General features: G+C 40.9%; 1 protein-coding gene across 1 annotated transcript in view; it reads left to right on the forward strand.

Annotated features, from left to right (window-relative positions):
* Positions 1–288: 288 nt before the first annotated feature.
* Positions 289–20,859, forward strand: part of Tmem185a (transmembrane protein 185A) — a 28,725-nt gene continuing 8,154 nt past the window's right edge. Inside the window, exons 1-3 of the mRNA XM_051178634.1 lie at positions 289–479; positions 11,639–11,815; positions 14,165–14,372. Coding sequence (XP_051034591.1) covers positions 442–479; positions 11,639–11,815; positions 14,165–14,372 — 423 coding nt within the window. The 5' untranslated portion in view covers positions 289–441. The remainder of the gene's footprint in view (positions 480–11,638; positions 11,816–14,164; positions 14,373–20,859) is intronic.

The raw sequence follows: 20,859 nt of genomic DNA on the forward strand, positions 1-20,859 counted from the left end.
ACAAGTCTCCAGATGTTGTTACAGGTCTGGGTGACAGGTGTCTGTGATGATCCCACTGCAGGGCTCCAGTTTGGCGTTCTCCCTCTTCAAGTGCTTCCTTCCACCCAGTCAGCACTCCCCACCCCGAGGTTCTCCATTGCTTCCCACGTCTTTCTGTAGTCTGTCTGCCTGGCAGGCCAGTAATGGGGAGCCAAGGAACCACACAGCCTGCCAGCCAGTAACTTCCCTGTCTGGCGAGCTCGGGGACGCGGCTCAGAGCGCATGCGCGTCCTAGCTACGGAAGCCGGAAGGAGTGTCAGAGGCGGTTGGTTGCTCGGGTTTCTGCCGGCGGCGGCGTTGGCGACGCGGCTGGCTTTGGCAGCATGAACCCGCTGTGAGGCGCAGGCTTCGCGGCGTGGGGGGCGGGGGGAAGAGGAGGACGCCTCGGTGAAGTTCTCCGCCATGAACCTGAGGGGCCTCTTTCAGGACTTCAACCCGAGGTGAGGCGGTTACGTTGGCGGTGCCAGGCGGGGGCTTGGGTTCGGGCAGCGCCTGGGAGAGGCGAAGCGGCCAGGGCGCTGCAGCCTGAGGACTCCGGCACCGGCCCCAGGCTGCTCTCGGCTGCCAGCTGCGCTCAGGAAAGCAGTGTCGGCCTCAGAGGCGGTCAATCTGCTTCTTCCTCCCGCACCAACTCGAACCAATCAGTCGGTCGTGGCCCAAGTTGCCCAGCTTAGAGCTGTATGCTCTTGGAGGGAAGCCCATTGCTCTCCGTTCGTCCTCTTTTCTTGATAATCCAACTTCTCCGTCTCGATTTCTTTCTTCTCTTTTCGTTTTTACCCCTCACTGCTCTTTCTGTCTCCATTCTCTGTGCCAGGGCCATCTCACTTGACCCTGACAACCCCCAACCACCTTCCCAGATGTTTCCTCTAGTTCCAACCCTTGGGGTTTTCCTTGGATTTATGCCTGTCCGCCGTGTCTTTGCTTATTTATCGAACTGATAACTGAGATACCGAATTTTTAGAGTCGTTGCCAGGATATGGTAAATCTTACATAATACATTTGGGGGTGAACCTGATCGTTCCCATACGTATTTTCTTAGCCTTCGCTGTAAGTTTATTCGCAAGTAATAGACACTGCCTTGTTTATTTCCCACACTTGAAGTACCTAATGGACTGTGTAAATCTCTGTCTTGGCACTTGCCAAACTGTTGTAAAACTGTTCCCTCTGTGGGGCTGTGATCTCCCAAAGCAGAAACCACTTCCTGGTTGTCCCCTTCCACAGCACCACCCACCCCATCTGACAAATAGTAGACACTTACAAAACGGCATTGCAAGTAAATTGAGTCAAGACCTAGATTGAAGACCAGGCTGTACGTAACCAAGTGATGCTTTGCTCTTTCTTAATGAGCTGTGAGATCAGTTCACTCCCCTGATCTCTAAGTCCATTACTATGTAAAAGGGGTATCTGCTCATTTATTTGTAAGCAGGAAGACAAGAACTTAAGTAAGCTAGTCTTGCTGCAGGTGCTAGGGCCTATGCTAGGCACCTAAGATGTTTGTCAATCCCAGCCTGGAACTGAAGGGAAGGTAGATAGATGATTTGCTGTATTGTGCCTTCATGAACTTTTCCTGCCCAGTGAAATCACTTTTGTGGCTATTGTTTGTTGTACAAGAAAGGAAAGGAACTGGAGTTAGAGGGAGAGCAGTCTCCTTGAGGGTTGTAACATTTAAAATTATTAAGCTACTGGTAGTGACTGGGTGCTCTTATTTGTCTTTGTGTTCATATTCTGGCCTTGAACTGTGATTATCACTGTTGGTCTTGAAGGTGTTCTGCAGAGAGGAGTTCATTTAGAGTAAGTATACTGTAGTTTTTCCTCTGCTGCTCCTAGGAGTTAGGGTTTGTCAATAGGACAACTGAGATGTTCCTGAAACTGGGCATATCTTCTGTATTTTCATTGTTTGGGGATGAAAAGAAAGAAATAATGCTGAATTGTTGTCTGTCCTTGGGCAACTCACTTGTCTGTCAGATTCACCTGTAGAATAAGTATAATTTATCACGAGGCTATTGAACCTGAATTAATGACTGATTGCAGTGTCACAAATATAAAGTTCTGTGACGTTTTTTTTAAATTATTATGGAGCAGCTACTCCAGAAGCTGAAAGGTGATGTTCCAAGTTTTCTAAGAGCGGTGAAAGCAAAATAGGGGTCCACTGATAATTTTCTTAACCAGTTTTTTCTTTAGCATTTTTTCCTTCTGAATATGAGTCTAAAATACTTTGAAAAGATTTATATTGATCGTCACCACATTTATTAGTGCTTGAATTCTAAGTGGAGTAAAGTGCATCTCTCCCTGAAAAAAATTAAAGGTCTTTTGTAGCCCACTATTGTCCTAATTCATTGTTATTAGTGGGAAGGAATAGTGTTAGCTTAAAGATGTTTCAAGAATACAATGGCCAGGTATATTAACACATTTGATTTTTCTTAGCTGGTGCTGTTTCGTGTATTGTGGATGACCCAGTTTTTGACATTGTGTTTTAATCTTGCTCCATGCGGACAAAAGCCTTTCAGACATCTGGAGAGCAAACTGAGGGGTGTAGACAGAAAAACACCCTGTGCTAATGACTTTAGATCTTTGTGTTGCTGTCTTGTTCTCTGTCTTCTAATTTTATGTATGTTCCTCTTACTCAATGACTTCATTATGCCTACTTATTTAATGGGGATCATTCATTCTCTCCTTGACTTGGTTAACTCTCATGTATCACTGAAATCTCTGTTCACTTGGTACTTGCTTACGAAGTTGTCCTGGCTTTTCTAACCCAGTCCACTACTACTTGTTTCACAAATTCTGTATAACACCATAGTGCCCCTTTAGAGCATGTATCTGTGCCCTAGGATTTGTCTCTTTATTCATTTATATTTCTCTCTCCTACTGAAATTCAAGCCATGTGGGACCAAACCTACTACTTGTTTATATGCATGAGACAATAGCTGGCTCTGTAAGTATTTATGACATGAATGATAACTCATCAGCGTGTATAGGAACAGTCTGTAGCTACTTTCAATGACTGCTTTCCTGCTGGTTGTATACACTCTTCTTCTCTCTCTCTCTATGTCCCTTCAGAATGCAACTGTTCCATTGACAGTAAAGGAGAATGTGCTCTGGAGATTATTTGTGTATCACAGAAATAGCCACTGTTATGGTTTGGCGGTTCCTACCTTGCAAGTATTACTCAGTGACAATTCACTTCAATAGTGTCAAATTTCTAGAAATAGTGGTAACACAGAATGATTCAAAAGTATTTACCATCCAGCTGTGAAGAGTTGACAGCTGTCCCTCTACCTATTTCCATCTGCCATGGAACTGGTTGATCATGAACTTCTTTTCATAATTGCCTTTTAGTTACACAAGTTAAACTTCTAGAAACATGCTATGCTTACCAAGAATCCTTTTTGACTGCCTGAAGCCTCTGATACCTTTACAGATTAAATAGACTATTGAAAGTATACAGAAATGGGAAACTGATTCCAGAATGGTCCTTGGAGGTAGATAATTTGGGAGTATGTGGCTTTAAATGGGCAACCTGACTTCATCAGAAGGCCTCGGGTTGTCTACTCTATTGATACAGTTGTTATTTGTTAGAGAAGGCCCTTCAGTCCTGGTAGCCATTCAGTATTGGAAGGCTGTGAAAACTCTGCTTGGACTACTGGTTTATCTGCTGTGAGCTCCTGATAGAAGTGCGGTGCATCCCTTGGGTATCCTAGACTGGAACAAAGACTGAAAAATACCTTTTGGGAGGAGTGTTCTTTATTTGGCATATAATACTAATGAAGTAAATTGTCTTTGTGAAGGTGAGGGTGTAATTATATCACTAGAGTCAAGATAAATGATAAATTAGTGTTTATTGGGGAACAATTACACAGAAAAATACCAAGAACTGCCCAAGTGTTTCCCTACAGGATCCATTGACCCAACAGAAGAGCTGGCAAAGGAAAACCACACCTCAAGCTTCTCTCTTTCCCCTTCCCTCAGCCTGAAGCCACACCCAAAGGGGTGTGGCCGCTGTTTCTTGTCCTCAGACCAGATGCCCAACATCTTTGCAAAATTCTTGTATGTTCCATCTTCTAAAACCATTGTTTAGTCTTTGTACGTTGTCTTTCATTTGAAATCAGGAAAAAAACGAATGTGATTGATGGTGGCAGTTCACTAAAGGCCTCTGCAGGCATCAGGTATTCACATGGTGTACATATGTGTTTGCAGGCAACACACCATTCATATAAAATAAAGTAATTTTTAAGAAAGACTTATTTAAAAAGAAAGGGCAGTGAGCCATGATCACTGCAGATAATGTGTGCAGTTTTAAAAATACATGCTGTTGAGGTTAGTGTATAGTCTAACATGTGCAGGGCTTTAGACTTGATTCTCTCCAGCACTGTAAGAAAAAGTACATAATGTTAGTTACTCCAAATAATCCTTACAGATCACATTTATAAAATAGTCAGTGATCTGTCAGTATGAGTATACTGTCTGAATGACTTCACATCTGTTGTTGGGGCATATAAAGCCAGTGATAGAATATTGTCTTGACTTATACTGATTAATAGTTGTTCATAATAGCTATGGTTTATGAGCATCCTCTATATGTCAACACAGTATTGTTACTTTATTTTTCATTTCCTGAGGAACCGCTATCCTGATCTCCAAAATGGCTGTACAAGTTTGCACTCCCACCAGCAGTGGAGGAGTGTTCCCCTTTCTCCACATCCTCTCCAGCATAAGTTGTCATTGGTGTTTCTAATTTTAGCCATTCAGGCAGGAGTGAGATGGTATCTCAGAGTTGTTTGGATTTGCATTTCCCTGATGGCTAAGGATGTTGAGCACTTTCTTAAGAGTCTTTCAGCCATTTTGGATTCCTCTATTGAGAATATTCAGTTCTGTACCTCACTTTTTAATAGGTTTATTTGGTGTTTTGATGACTAGCTTCTTGAGTTCTTTGTAAATTTTGGAGATCAGCCTTCTGTCAGATGTGGGGTTGGTAAAGATTTTTTCCCAGTCTGTGGGCTGTCATTTGGTCTTGTCGACTGTGTCCTTTGCCTTACAGAAGCTTCTCAGCTTGAGGACATCCCATTTATTAATTGTCAATCTCAGGGTCTATGCTACTCTTGTTATGTTCAGGAAGTGGTCTCCTGTACCAATTCATTCAAAAGTACCTCCCACTTTCTCTTCTAAGTGGTTCAGTGTGACTAGATTTATGTTGAGGGCTTTGAACCATCTGGACTTGAGTTTTCTGTATGACAATAGACATGAGTCTATCTGCAGTCTTCTACACTTCTGTTGTTAATGTGAAAAATTGCCACAGACTTAGTGGCGTAGCTCTACACAGACTTATTTCACATACTAAAAGACTTTTGAAATATTTTTTATTTATTTTTTACATTTCAATCTCAGTTCTCCCTTCTTCATCTCCTCCCACTCCCCTTATTCACCCTCCCCCTCTATCTGTTCCTTGGAGAGAATAATGCCTCCGTTAGGAAGTCTACTAAGTCTAACCCATCTCACTGAGGCAAGACCAAGGTACCGTCCCACGTGTCTAGGCTGGGAGGCTGGGCAAGGTATCCCTCCATATAGAATGGACTCCTCTAAGTCAGTTTGTGCATTAGAGTTAGATCTTGGACCCACTGCCAGTGGCCTCATATAATACCCCAGTCACACCATTGTCACCTATATTAAGGGAGCCTAGTTTGGGCTTATTCAGTTTCCCCATTTGTCAGTTGATTTTGTTCATTTACCCATCATGCTCTTGACTCCTTTGTTTATGTTATCGCTCCTCCCTCACTTTGATTGTACTCCAGGAGCTTGGCCCATTGGTTAGTTGTGGTTTTCCGCGTTTCTTCCATCTGTTTTTGAAGAAGGATTCTAGCTTCTCTGGGGTTGTGGATTGTGTGATGGGTGACTTTTGCTTTATGTCTGGTATCTACTTATGAGTGAGTATATACTATGTTATTTTTTTCTGGTTTTGGGTCAATCAGGATGTGGTTTTTTTGTTGTTGTTGTTTTGTTTTGTTTTTGTTTTTTGATTTTCTAGTTCTGACCATTTGCCTGAGAATTTTAGGATGTCATTGTTTTACCACTGAGTAGTACTCCATTGTGTAAATGTACCACATTTTCTTTATTCATTCTTCAATTGTGGGGCATCTAGGTTATTTCTAAGATCTGGCTATTATGAATAATGTTGCTATGAACATAGCTGAGCAAATGTCCTTGTGGTGTGAATGTGCCTCCTTTGGGTATATGCTCAATCAGTGGTATTGCAGGGTCTTGAGGTAGGTTGATCCCTAATTTTCTGAGAAATCTCCATACTGATTTCCACAGTGGCTGTACAAGTTTGCACTCCCACCAGCAATGGTGTAGTGTGCCCCTTTCTCCACATCCACTCTAGCATAAGCTGTCATTAGTATTTTTTATCTTAACCATTCTGACAGATGTAAGATGGAATCTCAGGGTTGTTTTGATTTGTTTTTCCCTTCAGACTAAGGATGTTGAGCATTTCCTTAAGTGTCTTTCTGCCATTTGAGTTTGTTCTGTTGAGAATTCTCTGTTTGGATCTGTACCCCATTTTTAATTAGATTATCTGGTAGTTTCATGTCTAGTTCTTATTTGGCTCTTTTGTTTTGAGTCTGACATTGTTAAAATCAAATCATCTGAGGGGTATTAGTCCTTTTCCAAAGTAACTTTGGCTGTTGTGAAAATGTATCTCCTTGTATGGAAAAAATTACAAAAATCATTCTGATAATAAAAACATAGAATGCATTTCCTTGCAGTTACATGGCTCAAGTTGCCCTTTCTGATGTCTGTCAAAACTCATTCTCAGCTTTCAGAGGCTACTTCCGATCTGTGGCTCATTATTCCTTCAAGGCGAGCAGTATGCATTGGCAGATTGAACTCTTCACTTCTCGAATGTGTCTGATATCCCCCAAACACACACCCTTGCTATCTATCACTCTGACTTTTCTTTCTGGTTTATAAAAATTAATTAGTGTGTTTGTGAGAGAGAGAGAGAGGGGGGAGAGGGAGGGAGAGAGAGAGAGGGGAGGGGGGAGAGAGGGAGGGACATTTCAGGTTTGAAGCTTCCATGGCAAAGTCAGAAGACAGCATTCAGCAGATATTTCTCAACTTCCACCTTGTTGTAGCAGGTCTTGTTTCTGATACTCTACAGTGTACTTCAAGCTAGCTTGCCTGGGAATTTTGGGTGAGTCTCCTGTTTCTACCTCCCATCTTTCTGTAAGAGTCTGGGATTGCACATTTGCATCCCTATATCAGGTTGTTAGGCTTGTTTGTACTCATGCTTTATTTAACCCACTGAGCAGTTTCCCCAGCCCATTCCTGTTGTTCTTTTAGGAACTCACATGATTACCTTGAGCCTACCTGAAAATTTCAAGATAGCCTCCCTATTTTAAGGTTAGCTGATTAAGGGCCTTAATTCTATCTGAAAGTTTTCTAACAGTAGAATCTAGATTTATGTTCTGTTGTATAACCAAAGGTTTAAAAAAATCTTGGAACACTATGGAATTATAATACAGATATTAGTACAGGAATGTGGCTTAGTGATTGAGTATTTAACTGTCATGTATGAGGCCCTGGAGTTAGTCCTTGGCACTTTAACAACAGGGAAGGGAATTATTAAACTGATTTATCTAAGTAAACCCTACCTAATCATATGAATTTTGAAAAACAAAGAAATGTATTTTACTGGTTATCAGGAGAAATATGGTAGAATGATAAGTTTAAAACAATCAAATGAGAAAGTTTCAATGTTGTTGTTGGCTTTGAGATATTGAAACATATGATCTAGGACTGAAGAGATCCCAGCATTCTTTTGGTTAGTATTTGTTTGGTATACATGTGTCTATCCTTTTGCTTTTAATTTAACTTTATACTTTATATGGGTTTCTTTTTTAACTTTTATTCTTTGTAGATTTTATATCATGCATCTTGGTACAATTCATCTCCCTATCTCTGCCCTTGAATGCCCTCCAAAAGAAAAGAAAAAAGAAAAAAATCTCATCGTGGAAGCTGTAGTATGACATAGAGAGTCACAGTTTATCCTTTTGTCAATACATCTTTACTTGCAAGTGTTCATTGCAATGAGTCGTTGGTCTGATTCAAGGCCACTGGTTTCTTCTGCTACACTATCCAATACTAGGCCCTCACTGGGACTCCTCTTGGATATCCTGTTGTTGCCCTGTCATGAAGATCCTTCAGCTTTGGATCTGCAGGACTGTCCCCTTCACATGCTCCAGCAGATCATAGATGGGGTGGATGTTGGTTTGGGCCAATTAATAGCCCTGGATATGCACTTGGGTAGTAGCTGAGTTGGTCAGCCCATCTACTCTCCCCCATCCTCAGCACCAGGATGAGCTCTCCTGCATGGCCCCAGCTAGCTCACCTTATACTGCAGGCAGCAAAGGGGTGGGGCCAATTCTCTTACTTTCATGCCATGGAGGCTGGCTTACCCACACCTACACCTCCAGGGCCAGCTCTACTGTGTTGCCCAGGAGAGGTGCAGGGGCCACTCTCCCAAGTGCTACAGCAGGTGAGGGGTAGGGTCAGCCCTTCCAACTGCCACATGCTGTGAGGGCCATGGGGTGGGAGGGCATCTCTCCCTAGCTCACCATCCCACCATATGGCAGATGAGGGGCAGGGCCAGATCTCTCACACTCATGTTCTCTGGGCAGCTCACCTACACACCAGTCAACAGGGTTGGTCTACTGTGCTGTCTGGATGAGTTACATGGTCCACTTTCCGGAGTAAGGAGGAGGGTTGGCTCCATTTCCTGCCTCAGGTGTCAGGGGCAAGGAGGGGGAGGTCATCTTTCCTTCACCCTCACCACCACGTGGCAGAAGGGGTGGGTCCAGAACTCCCATGCTCACATTCTCAGCTGCTCATCCCTACCCCCATCCCCATTTACAGGGTCAGCTCTATTATGCTGCCCAGGTGATGTACATCTCTATGGAGTGCTGCAACCAGTGAGGGGTAGGGCTAATTCTTCCTAGTGCTGCAGCCAGTGACTGGTTGAGACAACTCTATGAAGCCCTATCCTTTTAGCCTTCCTTGGTATCAGGAGTCTTGGACATCTACACAGACCACTGCTGCTACAGGGTCATGGATTCAGACATGAGTCTTGACGGCAGCCTAGGCCAAGACATCACCATTGCCCAGGGTGCAAGAGCCACCCGCCTCAGCCCACTCCTCACCATCTTCACCTCTTCAGATCGTCTTCTCTCCACAGGACATGAACCATTCTGTTTCTCTCCCATGTTACACCTCAGCATTTGTTATGTGTTCTCCTAGGCTCTCAGGGCAGACTGCCCAAGGCAGGCATGTGGATTGCCTTTTCCCAGTCAGTTATAATGGCAGTTATAATGGTGCTGGACAGGGTTGTGTTTTCTTCTTGGCACCCAGGGCAGGCAGCCTTTATATAGATTTCTTTCACATAGTATAGTATATAGTTTCTTATTTATCCAACATAATCATCTTTGTCTTTGTATTGGCATTTAGACTACTTATATTTAATGTTACTTTTTATCTATCTATCTATCTACCTACCTTCCTACCTATTTTGCTTTTTTTGAGACAGTGTTTCTCTATGTAGCCCTGGCTGTCCTGGAACTCACTCTGTAGATCAGGGTGGCCTCGAACTCACAGAAATCCACCTGTCTCTGCTTCCTGAGTGCTGGGGTTAAAAGTGTGTACCACCACCACCTGTCTTTTTTTTAAACACAAATGAAGTCAGACTTTTAATTGCCTTGTTGTTACAACCTCTAACTACCTCCTGTCAGTAAAATGGGGCAATACTGGTTTTGTCCTCTTTGCTTCTTTCTTATTCCTTTGTGCTCTTCACTGTCTGTTGCCAAACTGTTGTATATTTTGTTCACTTCCTTTTCTATGGAGATGATTTTAAATTGTATTAGCTATGCTGATTATACTAAATAATGGGTTTCTTTATGGTCTTTTCACACACATATAATGTATTTTTAAAAAATCATATTCACTCCTCATTACCCTTACTTGTCATTTCCCACCACCACAGATCACCTTGCTCTTCCCACCTCGTCTTCCCCCACTTTCATGACTCTGTTTATTTTAATGTGCCACTGAGTTTCATTAGGGTTGCTTACAGACTCCTGGGTGAGAGATTATTTTCAGGAGCATAGACTCCTTACCAGTGGCTAAGCCACTGAAGAAAGTATCTTTCCCTTCTCCAAGGACGACTATCTGTAGATAGTCACCAAATGGTGGGACCTCATGAGGTCTTGGGGAGAGGAAAGGTAAATCTTATTCTTGTTTTTATATCAAGACTAGAAGTGGAAATGCTTGACAAGTAAATATATTATTTCAAAGACATCTACCAAAGGTCTTTTCTATTTATGAAATGAGTGTGTATATGTAGATGTGTGTGAAATTTACTCTGCCATTTAAAGTATTATGTATGTAAATATAGATTCTGTGTGTATATATTTAAATGTGTATACCCTGTCAATATGACAAATGATTGCTAATTTTTTCCTTTTGTGTATTTTTTGTTTTAAAGATTTTTTTTATTTATGCATATGTGTATGTTTTTGTGAATGCATGATACTAGTGTGCTTATGCCTGTAGAGGCCAGAAGAGGGTGTCAGATCCACTGGAGTTGGAGTAACAGGCAGTTACTCCCATCTCGTGTCCATGCTGAGAACCAAATTCAGGTCCTCCAGAAAAGCAAGATGAGCCATCTCACTGGCCCCCTCTGTTTTGTCTTAGAGACAGGATTTCATGCTAGTTCGCAGGCTGGCTTGGAACTCACTATTTAGCCGAAGATGGCCTGGTGTCACAATGATCCTCCCACCTCAGCTACCTAAATACTGGGATTACAGGTGTGAGCTACCATGCTGGGCTATTATGATTTTTATTAGGATATTAATGTCCAAAGGGTTACCTTTTTGAAAATGGGATCAAATCATCAATGTCAGAACTTGACCTTACCAACTTTTTCCACTCTCCATGTTATGGTATAACTAGCTTCTTCTGCTTGGGATACTTCCTCATCTAATTTGTTTTTCTTTCTGCCAACCCTCCATCTCTGAAGCTCTGTGGTCACCACATCTCTTCTTCCTGCTGCCTCAATCAGATCTCATACTTTCTTTTCCTAGCTCCCATCTGACTTTGTTCATACCACCATTTATATAGATATTGTACTGTATTCTAATTGCACCTTTCTGTATAGACTTCTATTGGAAATCCTTTGGAAGCAGGAGACTTAATTACTCACTTTTGTTTTCTCTTCCCCAACACAATATCTCTTCTACATAGAACTTTTAAGTAAATGATTATTGAATTAGTGACTTTAAAATGTGTTTTTATTTACTTTTATTTTATGTGTATCAGTGCTTTTCCTGCATGTATGTCTGTGTACCCTGTGTGTGCAGGGCCCTTGGGGTCCAGAAGAAGAGGTTGTACCCCTGAAACTGGAGTTATAGTTAGCTGCCTTTTAGATACTGGGAACTGAACTCATGTTTTCTGGAAATGCAGCCATGAGCTGAGCTGAAAATATTTCTGTTATTTCTCATTTCATTATCAGCTGCTTATTTAAAATGAATTTTTCATCATTTTGCTTTTCTATTAGTAAATTCCTCATCTATGCCTGTTTGTTGCTGTTCTCTGTGCTACTGGCCCTTCGTTTGGATGGCATCATTCAGTGGAGCTACTGGGCTGTCTTTGCTCCAATATGGTTGTGGAAGCTAATGGTCATTGTTGGAGCATCAGTTGGAACCGGAGTTTGGGCACGGAATCCTCAATATCGGTAATACTTCTTTATAAAACCTACTGGTCTATATCTTGAGAGAACAAAATTTTGGTGGTTCTCACCAGAGATAACATAAGGACAATATTTTCCTATTCAAAGATTTATGAGCACAGAAGTCTAGCAAACATTTCTCATCAGTCTTTTAAAACCTTATATGCTTGTAACAAATTTTCTTATAAAGACAGTGTGTTAATTTGGATGGTTTCATGCCTAGGTAGCCCACAGATGTAACCCCAAACACCCCAAATACAGAAATGTTATACCATAGCAGATTAAGAAGTGCAGGAACACTCTAAGACTTATCTAGTTTCCTTTTAGAACTAGGGTTACATTTCTCCTATTCTTATAGTCCTGGGGTAAACTGGTAATGATGTCAAGGAGTGAGCTTGGTCCAAAGGCCATGCGTCTCTCAGATAGGAACTAGGGAATGAGGTAAATTGAGAATTTAAGAAATTAAGCAAGAAGACAGAGCTTTGAGGGTCATGGAGACGGAGGCAGCCTGGTGTGGCTGGACTCTATGTGAGTCTCTCCCTTTCCTTTCTCAGAGAAATAGGAGGCAAGGGGAGAAAGTGGAGAGAGAGGGCCATTATAAACCTCTATCAGGAAGATGAAGAATGCAGTAGCTCATGTTAGGACAAAGAGAAAGGTAGGCAGAGAGACAAACAGCTGCTCATGGGAAAAAAATAGAAGATGGGGTAACTTCAGCTTTAAAAATTCTTGAAAGAAGCTAGCAAAAAACAAACAAAACAAGCAATAATGGCACACACCTTTAATCCCAGAACTCTGGAGGCAGAGGTAGGCGGACCTCTGTGAGTTCAAGGCCAGCCTAGTCTACAGAGTGAGTTCTAGGACAGCCAGGGCTACACAGAGAAACCCTGTTTCAAAAAACGAAACAAAACAAGCTGTAGTTTAGACGGTGTAAAATGCATATCCCATAGGTATGTGGAACTTTTAAAAAGGCTGCACACTAAGAATATTAGCAAACGAACATTCTTGCATGAATGTTTCTTTTTTTAAGATTAAAATATAATTTTCAAGGTTTTAGTTCTTTTTTTTTTTTTTTATTTTTGAGACAGAGATTCACTGTGTAGTCCTGGCTATCCTGGAACTCACTTTGTAGACTGGACTGCTCTCAAACTTACAGAAATCCACCTGTCTCTGCCTCCCAGGTGCTGGGATTAAAGGTATGTACCACCACTTCCCAGCTATGGTTTTAATCATGTGCCCTGTGAACGTATGCCCCATGTATAAGGTTACCCACAGAGGCTGGAAAAGTGTAATTGATCCCTGGGGCTGTTGTAGGTAATTGTGAGCTACCCAATGTGGTTGCTGGGGACTGAACTTAAATCTTCTGGAAAAATACCAAATGTTCTTAACTACTACGGTACCATTTGCACAGCCACTATCTGTGGTTGTATATCTGTCTCTTTTTATGAGAAAAATTTCAGAGATCTAATATTGTTCCTCAAAAAGAAATGAACTAATTGATACTCAAAAGTTATATGCACCTTTTCTCTCTTTTGATATTTTTCAAGTAAGGAAAGAAATTGTGTTTGTGGCTGGCTAGATGTATGTTATATGCAGGTACAGTCATTCACCTGTGATCATTAATCAGAAGTATGGTAGTGAGTCCTACATGAATTACCTGTGACTTTTTCTCTTTGGCCTAATTTCCTAGAATATTTATCACCATGTCAGGAATGGTTATCTGTATTTTGAATGAAAATTTTAGGCCTTTCAAATGCATTATAAGCATTTAAAATTTTAATTTATTAGTACTTTATGTTTATACTTATACACTAATTAAACTATTTTGAGCACAATTTTACCTCTTTTTAATTTGTAGGTTTTAATTCATTATCATACTGTAATAAAGATTAATAAGACTTTTATTACTTTTATTTGAATTTTAAATTAGGACCCAAAAAAATTGGCATATCTTCTTAAATGTATCCTACACTTGTAGATGAAGCTAAAGTTATATTTATAGTATTGCATGAAATATGATTTGTATTTGTTTTTAATTCAATGAGAAGTAGGAATCATGAGATTTAAGAGATGTCAGAAGTTTTGTTTTGTTTTATTTTTCACAAGTAATTAATAGAATAATCTTTGAGTAACTCTTATAGTTGAATTTAAAGTTATGAACATAAGTATTTCTGAATATTTGAAAGAGTGTCAATTAAAGGTAGGTTTAAGTTAGCTCTCTCCTTGATCTCCTTTGTGTTTTTTCATATTTACAGTTGAAATTCAGAATGTGAATTGAGTTGGCATTTGCTTTTTCCTTGTACTGAGGATCCTGAACTGTGTTTTGTTTTGTTTTATTCTTATTCTATCCCCTTTTAGAGCAGAAGGAGAAACATGTGTGGAGTTTAAAGCCATGTTGATTGCTGTGGGCATCCATTTGCTCCTGCTCATGTTTGAAGTTCTAGTCTGTGACAGGATTGAGAGAGGAAGCCATTTCTGGCTTCTGGTCTTCATGCCATTGTTCTTTGTTTCCCCGGTGTCTGTTGCAGCATGTGTCTGGGGCTTTCGACATGACAGGTCACTAGAGGTGAGATTTGTGTATTTAATCATGTTTTTAAGATGGTTACTCTAATGTCGGTCTCTTACCCTATGTGAGGAACAGGCTAATCCTGTTGTTTACAAGGGAAGAAATGCCTTCAGCTTTCTCCTATCTTACTGTCTTATAAGCTGCCTGTGTCTGTCAGTCTTGTGAAGTAACTAATAGGATTGATAGAGAAATAGACACTAAGAGAGAGATTTTAAGGAGTGGATCCACATGGTTGTAGAGCTGGCAAGTATGATAGGTATAAAGCAGACAGGTGGGCTGGGGACTCAGCAGGAGTTAAAACTCTGAGATTGGAGGATGAATTTCTTCCTTTCCAGGAAACCTCAGACTTTGCATTTAAAACCTCCAACTGTTTGGATAAGCGCCACTTACCATACAGTATTGAGAATAATCTCCTTTGAAAACTTGATGCTGTCACAGCAACGCATACTGTAGTATTTAATTAAATATCCACTATAATAGTCCATCCGAATTGATACATGAAATTTAATTGTCTCACTACCTCATCCCCTATGATGTCACTCTTTAACTGCCCTCAACTCAGCCTGCCCTGATAATGCCCATGTGTTATTTGTTCTTTCAGCAATTTTTTTCAAGTATCTATATATGCAAGCCCCTTAGGCGCAAGAAGAGGAGATAGAGAATTAAATTAAAATGCCAAGACTAGTAGTAGTACTGGTGAAAACAATTGTAGGTGATATTCATAGTATTTTTAATCTAGGCCAAGCATTTGGATGGTCACCTCACAAGTACTTAGCAACAACTTGGTAAATATTTACAGCAACCTTGTGAAAAAGGTGCAGGTGTTTTCCTGAGAAGGATTATTTATTCATGGACACACATTAAGGAGAAGGGCCAGAATTCCATTTCAGTCAGCCCAAATCCAAACATAGAGAATTTAACTACAAAGGATCTGAGGGTCCAAAGCAATGTATTAATAGAGGACAATGAGAAGTGGTAGAAATCCACCTCCCACTTTCTATCTGATATTACATTTTTCATGGTTTTAGTTACTTGCTGTTACTTGTGGTCTGAAAATGTGGTACCATAAAATAAGATGTTTGGGAGAAAGATCACATGCATGTTACTTTGATTATAGTATTTTGTTAGAGTTGTTCTGTTTAATGATTATTGTTGTTAACTTCTTACTGTTATTAATTTATGAATTCAATTTTTATCATAGGTATGTGTATATTAGGAATAAAACAATATATAAAGTGTTTAGTATTGTCTGCTTTTTCAAACATCACAGGTAATTGTATAGCATATGTCTCATGAATAAAGTACAGAGTTTGGTTACAAATGTCTTGTTTCAAGCTCTGCAGATAAAGAGAAAGCTGCAGCTGATCTGGAAAGAACATATAGAATTGGAAGATGAACCTAGGTATAGGTTTAAAAGTCCCAAGAGAGAGGAATAGTGGTAGAGCTAAGCTACAAGAACAGGATCTAGAGTATCAAGAAGGACTTGGTCTTGATGGACGGGGAATCTTACTATTATAGAAGTGGTGAAAAACCATGGAGGAAGTGTGCCTGGTAGGGACAGGTACACTTTGGGAAGGAGAGTACCTTTCTCAGCCCTCTTTTACATTCTCTGTAGTTCATAAAAACCTTCAGTAAACCCAAGCGATTCTTCTTTTGTACTATTACCCTTTGGCTGCTTAGCAGAGACTGCTGAAAAAGTCTCCTGATTGATGAACAAAACCACCATAGGTTTATGGTCTGTAGCTTCAGTCCGACATTGGGTTAACAGGGTCAGTGCATATTCAACCTCAAATAGTAAGTACTGATTTGTGGTTAGAAACGGGGACAGTTGTGTTCTCTTTATGGGTAAAGTACAGGTATAGCTGGGCAGTGGCAGAGGATGCTTTAATCCCAGCACTTAGGAGGCAGAGGCAGGCAGATCTCTGTGAGTTCAAGGTCAGCCTGGTCAGTCTACAGAGCTAGTTCCAGGAGAGGCAAGACTGTACAGAGAAAACCTCTCTCAAAAATCAAATCAAAAAAAGAAAGAAAGGAAGGAAGAAAGAGAGAGAGAGAGAGAGAGAGAGAGAGAGAGAGAGAGAGAGAGAGAGAGAGAGAGAAAGAAAGAAAGAAAGAAAGAAAGAAAAGGCAGGCAGACAGGCAAGCACAAATGTACTATCTACAAAATATGTACAGCACTAAAATTTCATGAGAGGTACTGTTAGTTAATATTCAGGCATCTGTGCTGAACTGTCCCTGGGGTTCTGACAGGAAACACCCTAAGCTGTAGCCACTAAGAGTACCACCTGTGCTCATTCACTGTGTTCCCTTTTAAAAGAGCCCTACCTCCCTCCCATCCTCCTCCCTCCCTCCCTCTCTCTGTTTCTCTCTGTTTTTCTCTTTCTCCCTTCTCTTTCCCCTTTTTTTATGATCCCTTTCACTAATAAAAAACAAAACCCTCCACTTGAACTCTGTCACGTGGCATCTTTCTCTCTCATACTGCTTTTGTTTTTGTTTTTTAAATTATAACTAGGGAACAAATGTGTAACAGTGGTTCTTAGAGTTGAGGGAGTCGATATGGAAGCATTAGTACCATCAGTCTGTACACATGACTTCTAATTTCTCAGGGATATTTGAGGCTTTACATTTCTTAAAAACCTCCATCTTCTCTCTTTACATGCCTATCTCCTGAGCATTTGTTCTGGGAGTTGGCCTCACTTATCCCAGAAACTTTTCTTTCTGTCTCTCATCTGAAAGAGTTGTCATGGTATTTCTTTCTATTCAAAGAGCAACTCTTGCATACTACTCTGTTTCCAATGCTTTATTCATTGCCATGTTCCTTAGTCTATACTAATCTATACTTATTCAGGGTATGGCACATTCCTCAGGCCCTGGCACAAGTGCCTGGGCCCAGTACAGTAGGCTCCTTTCAGTACTTTATCTTTTTAGACTACTGACCACTGGATGTTAGCTTATACTCAGTGACCAAAATACTTCAGAGAAACAGTCTTTAAAAGGAAAAAAGTAAAATTTGATGAACTATAAGAACTTTCAAGGTAGTCCAGCATTCAGTTTGTAGAATACATACTGCTGGCAGCTTTTAGTCAGATTTATGTAAGAATAGGGAGCAAAAAGCAGAACAGAAAGGGTTGAAAAAATCCTACAATTTGGGTTTTGTTATTACTTTTCTGTTGCTATGATAGACCAGGGCAACTCATAGAAGAATTTATTTTAGGTTTACTGTTCAGATAGATAAGAATCCATTATGACAGAGGCAGGAGGCATGATGGCAACAGTAGGAAGCTAAGATGTCACATCCTCAACCTCAGTCATGTAACATAGAGAGAAAATCATAAGAAAGCAGGAGACTTTTAAACTCAAATCATATCCCAATTGACATCCTTCCTCTAGCAGGACTGTACCTCCTAAATTCACTAAGATAGTACCACAAACCGGGGACAAAATGTTCAAATGTATGAGACTATAAGGGGAATGTCTCATTCAAACTACCTTGGGTATAAAAGTTGGTGCTAGAAGAAGCATGGTATCTAAGACTATTAGATACATTAAAAAGAAGTTGCCTGTTTTATGCCATGACAATAGGAAGGTATCTCTGAAAGCCTTTCAGGAATTACAGTTTTGGTAGTGTAAAATTACAAACTCATTTGAAAGGGTTTCCCTTTTTACAGGAGAGCACCCAGGGTCCTCAGTTTGCACAAGGAAATCTGGAAGTGTTTCTCCACGTTTTTCCATGCAGGCATGTAGTGTCTGTTGTAGCCATGATGTAAGCAGTGGTGGACCTTGGTATCATCTCCATGTCGCTAATTTTACAGGCAGAATGCAATAATTATAACGTCACAAAGGATTCTACTCATATTTCAAAAGAAAGCCTGTGGTGCCTGGCGAGTATGCCAGTGTCAGAATTCCATGAAACAGCCATTTTTAGGACAATGTACAGAGCTATGAGAGGGAAGCCACCATTCATTGGAGAACCCAAGGTGTTAGGTATATCAAGAATGTGAATATCAGTAAAGGAAAGCTATGGGAAGTGAGAAGAGAAGTTCTCACAGAGATTGAGAGAGAGAGAAAAGAAGACCTAGAACCTGCCAGTGTGCTACATGTTAAGAGAGTAGAAAGGAGCATATTCCAGGCATACTAAAAGAATAGTCAAGAAAAACTGGTCAACCAAATGGACCCCAGATTAGCCAAGATGTTCCTGGAGTAGAAATAGGAGAGACGTGTGGAAGCTAAGCACATGTCTTTGCACAAGCCTTTGCACAGAGACGACCTGAACAGCGACTACATCTTCAGCACTCAAAAGTATACACTGCTGAGAGATGGCTCACCAATTAAAGTACTTGTTGTGAAGGCATGAGGACCTGAGTTCACATTCTTAGTCAGTGTTCTATTGCTGTGAAGAGACACCATCACCAAGGCAATTCTTATAAAGTAAAGCTTTGAATTAGGGACTCACTAACAGTTCAGAGCTTAGTCCATTGTCATCATAGTGAGGAGTATGGTTGTATGCATGTGTGATGCTGGTGAAGGAGATGAGAACTCTCCATTCAGATCCACAGAGGTGTGGGGGAGACAGACAGACAGACAGATGGACTGGGCCTGGTCAACACATACACACACACTAAAATAAAAAAAAAACTGAACTAAACTAAAAATACGCAAATCCATGCCCCCAGTAATATACTTCCTCCAACAAGGAGGCAGGCCATACCTCCCAATTCTTGTAATCCTTTGAAATAGTTCCATTCTCTGGTAACTAAGCATTCAAATAAGCTTATGGGGGTCGTCTTATTCAAACCTCCACACATCCCTAGAACCCATGCAAAAGCCAGGCTTAGAGGTAAATGCCTGGAATCCCAATGGAAGAAGGCAGAAACAGGCAGCTCCTGAGGGCCTTGCTGGCCAGCCAGTCTAAGCAATAGGTTAAGTTACAGGTTTTAGATCCTACCTCAAAAATTAAAGTAAGAGCCTGGCATGGTGGCACATATCTTTAATCCCAGTACTCAGGAGGACAGGTAGATCTCTGAGGCCAGCCTGTTCTACATAGTGAGTTCCAGGCCAGCCAGGTCAACATAGTGAGACTCTGTCTCCAAATAAATATGTTAATAAATGAATTGGGAAGATACCCAATGTCAACCTCTGGCCTCTATATGTACCTATATGAGTGAGTCCTGCATATAACACACAGAGAGAGAGAGAGACAGAGACAGAGAGGGGGAGAGACAGACAGAGAGTAAATAATATCTTATAAATATGCACTGAGGTGCTCTCATCATCTCAGTGAACCAGGAAAACTGACTGATACCTGTGTCATGCACACTCCTAGCTTGGCATGGTTTGTAGTTTTCCCCCTTGTCTTCCACTGCATTACCTGTGTTGGTTCAACAGTATTAAAAGAAGGGTTTTCAGCAGTTGTTATGATTAAAAGCTGAAATTATTGGAAGATGTGGGTGGAGAGCTGGTAGAGAGTTCTCTAGAGTAAAAATATGTTTATAGACAAGGGTGAAGTCTGTCTCCAGGTGACAGCAGCCTGGGGACCTTTGGATGCCATCCACATTTCAGGGACTAGAATTGTGGAATTGGTTTTTGTGGGGTTAGTGAAAAAAAATGGGCCAGACTTAGGAAGCCATAATGTTAATAAATAGTGAGTAAGGCCTGTAAGAGAAGGTTGGCTAAGAGAATGGGCAGAATGTGATGATTATGAGAATGTTGAGACCACAACAGGCTGCTTTGTTCACTACAGTGATGCAAAGGTTAAGGGCAGGGTTCAGAAGAAAATGAGCTCAGTTGGGGATCAGTTTAATGGCAGGTGTTTTTAGGAGAGCCATGGGTAGCAGTAAGGCTAGTTTACAGGCAGACTAGTCACTAGGTAATATGGTAAGCCACAGTGTTGCTTAAACTTTTCCCCACCCCCAGGTGGTGTGAATGAGTGTGTGTGATTCACTAGTATGGATCTAGTTTGGGGTACTAGAAGTATAACCGTTTAAGGATTGGAAAAGGGGCCCAAGAAGAAATCTCTGAATACTCACAGGATATCAAGACTGTATGGTGAGATTCTTGAAACTCAGATAGTAGTACAGGAAAGAATGATTGGCCAACCATAAAACATTCTTCAAATAGCCCAGTAAGATGCAAGTACAAATATTTTGCCTGTTGGTACTGAGGGCCTTTGTGAAGGTAATTTCCTTTGGGGATGGGAGTTGTCAGTAGCTTGGAATGGAGTACAAGACAGTAGGGCCTTGTGTAGCTATTCCTGTCTCACAAAGCTGGACTGCAGTAGAAAAGGTGTGTGTGCTGAATCACAGGAAAAGTGAACTTACTTGTATTTGGACATTTTGGGTTTAATCAGGAATTGGCAATGTCTTAGGGTTCCTACCACTGTGAAGAGACAGCGAAACCATGGCAAATCTTATATGGAAAATATTTAAGTGGGGTGGCTTGCTTTCAGTTGCAGAGGTTCAGTACATTATCATCATGGCAAAGAGAATGATGA

This window comes from Phodopus roborovskii, unplaced genomic scaffold, assembly GCF_943737965.1.
Source record: "Phodopus roborovskii unplaced genomic scaffold, PHOROB, whole genome shotgun sequence".
NCBI classification, from domain to species: Eukaryota; Metazoa; Chordata; class Mammalia; order Rodentia; family Cricetidae; genus Phodopus; species Phodopus roborovskii.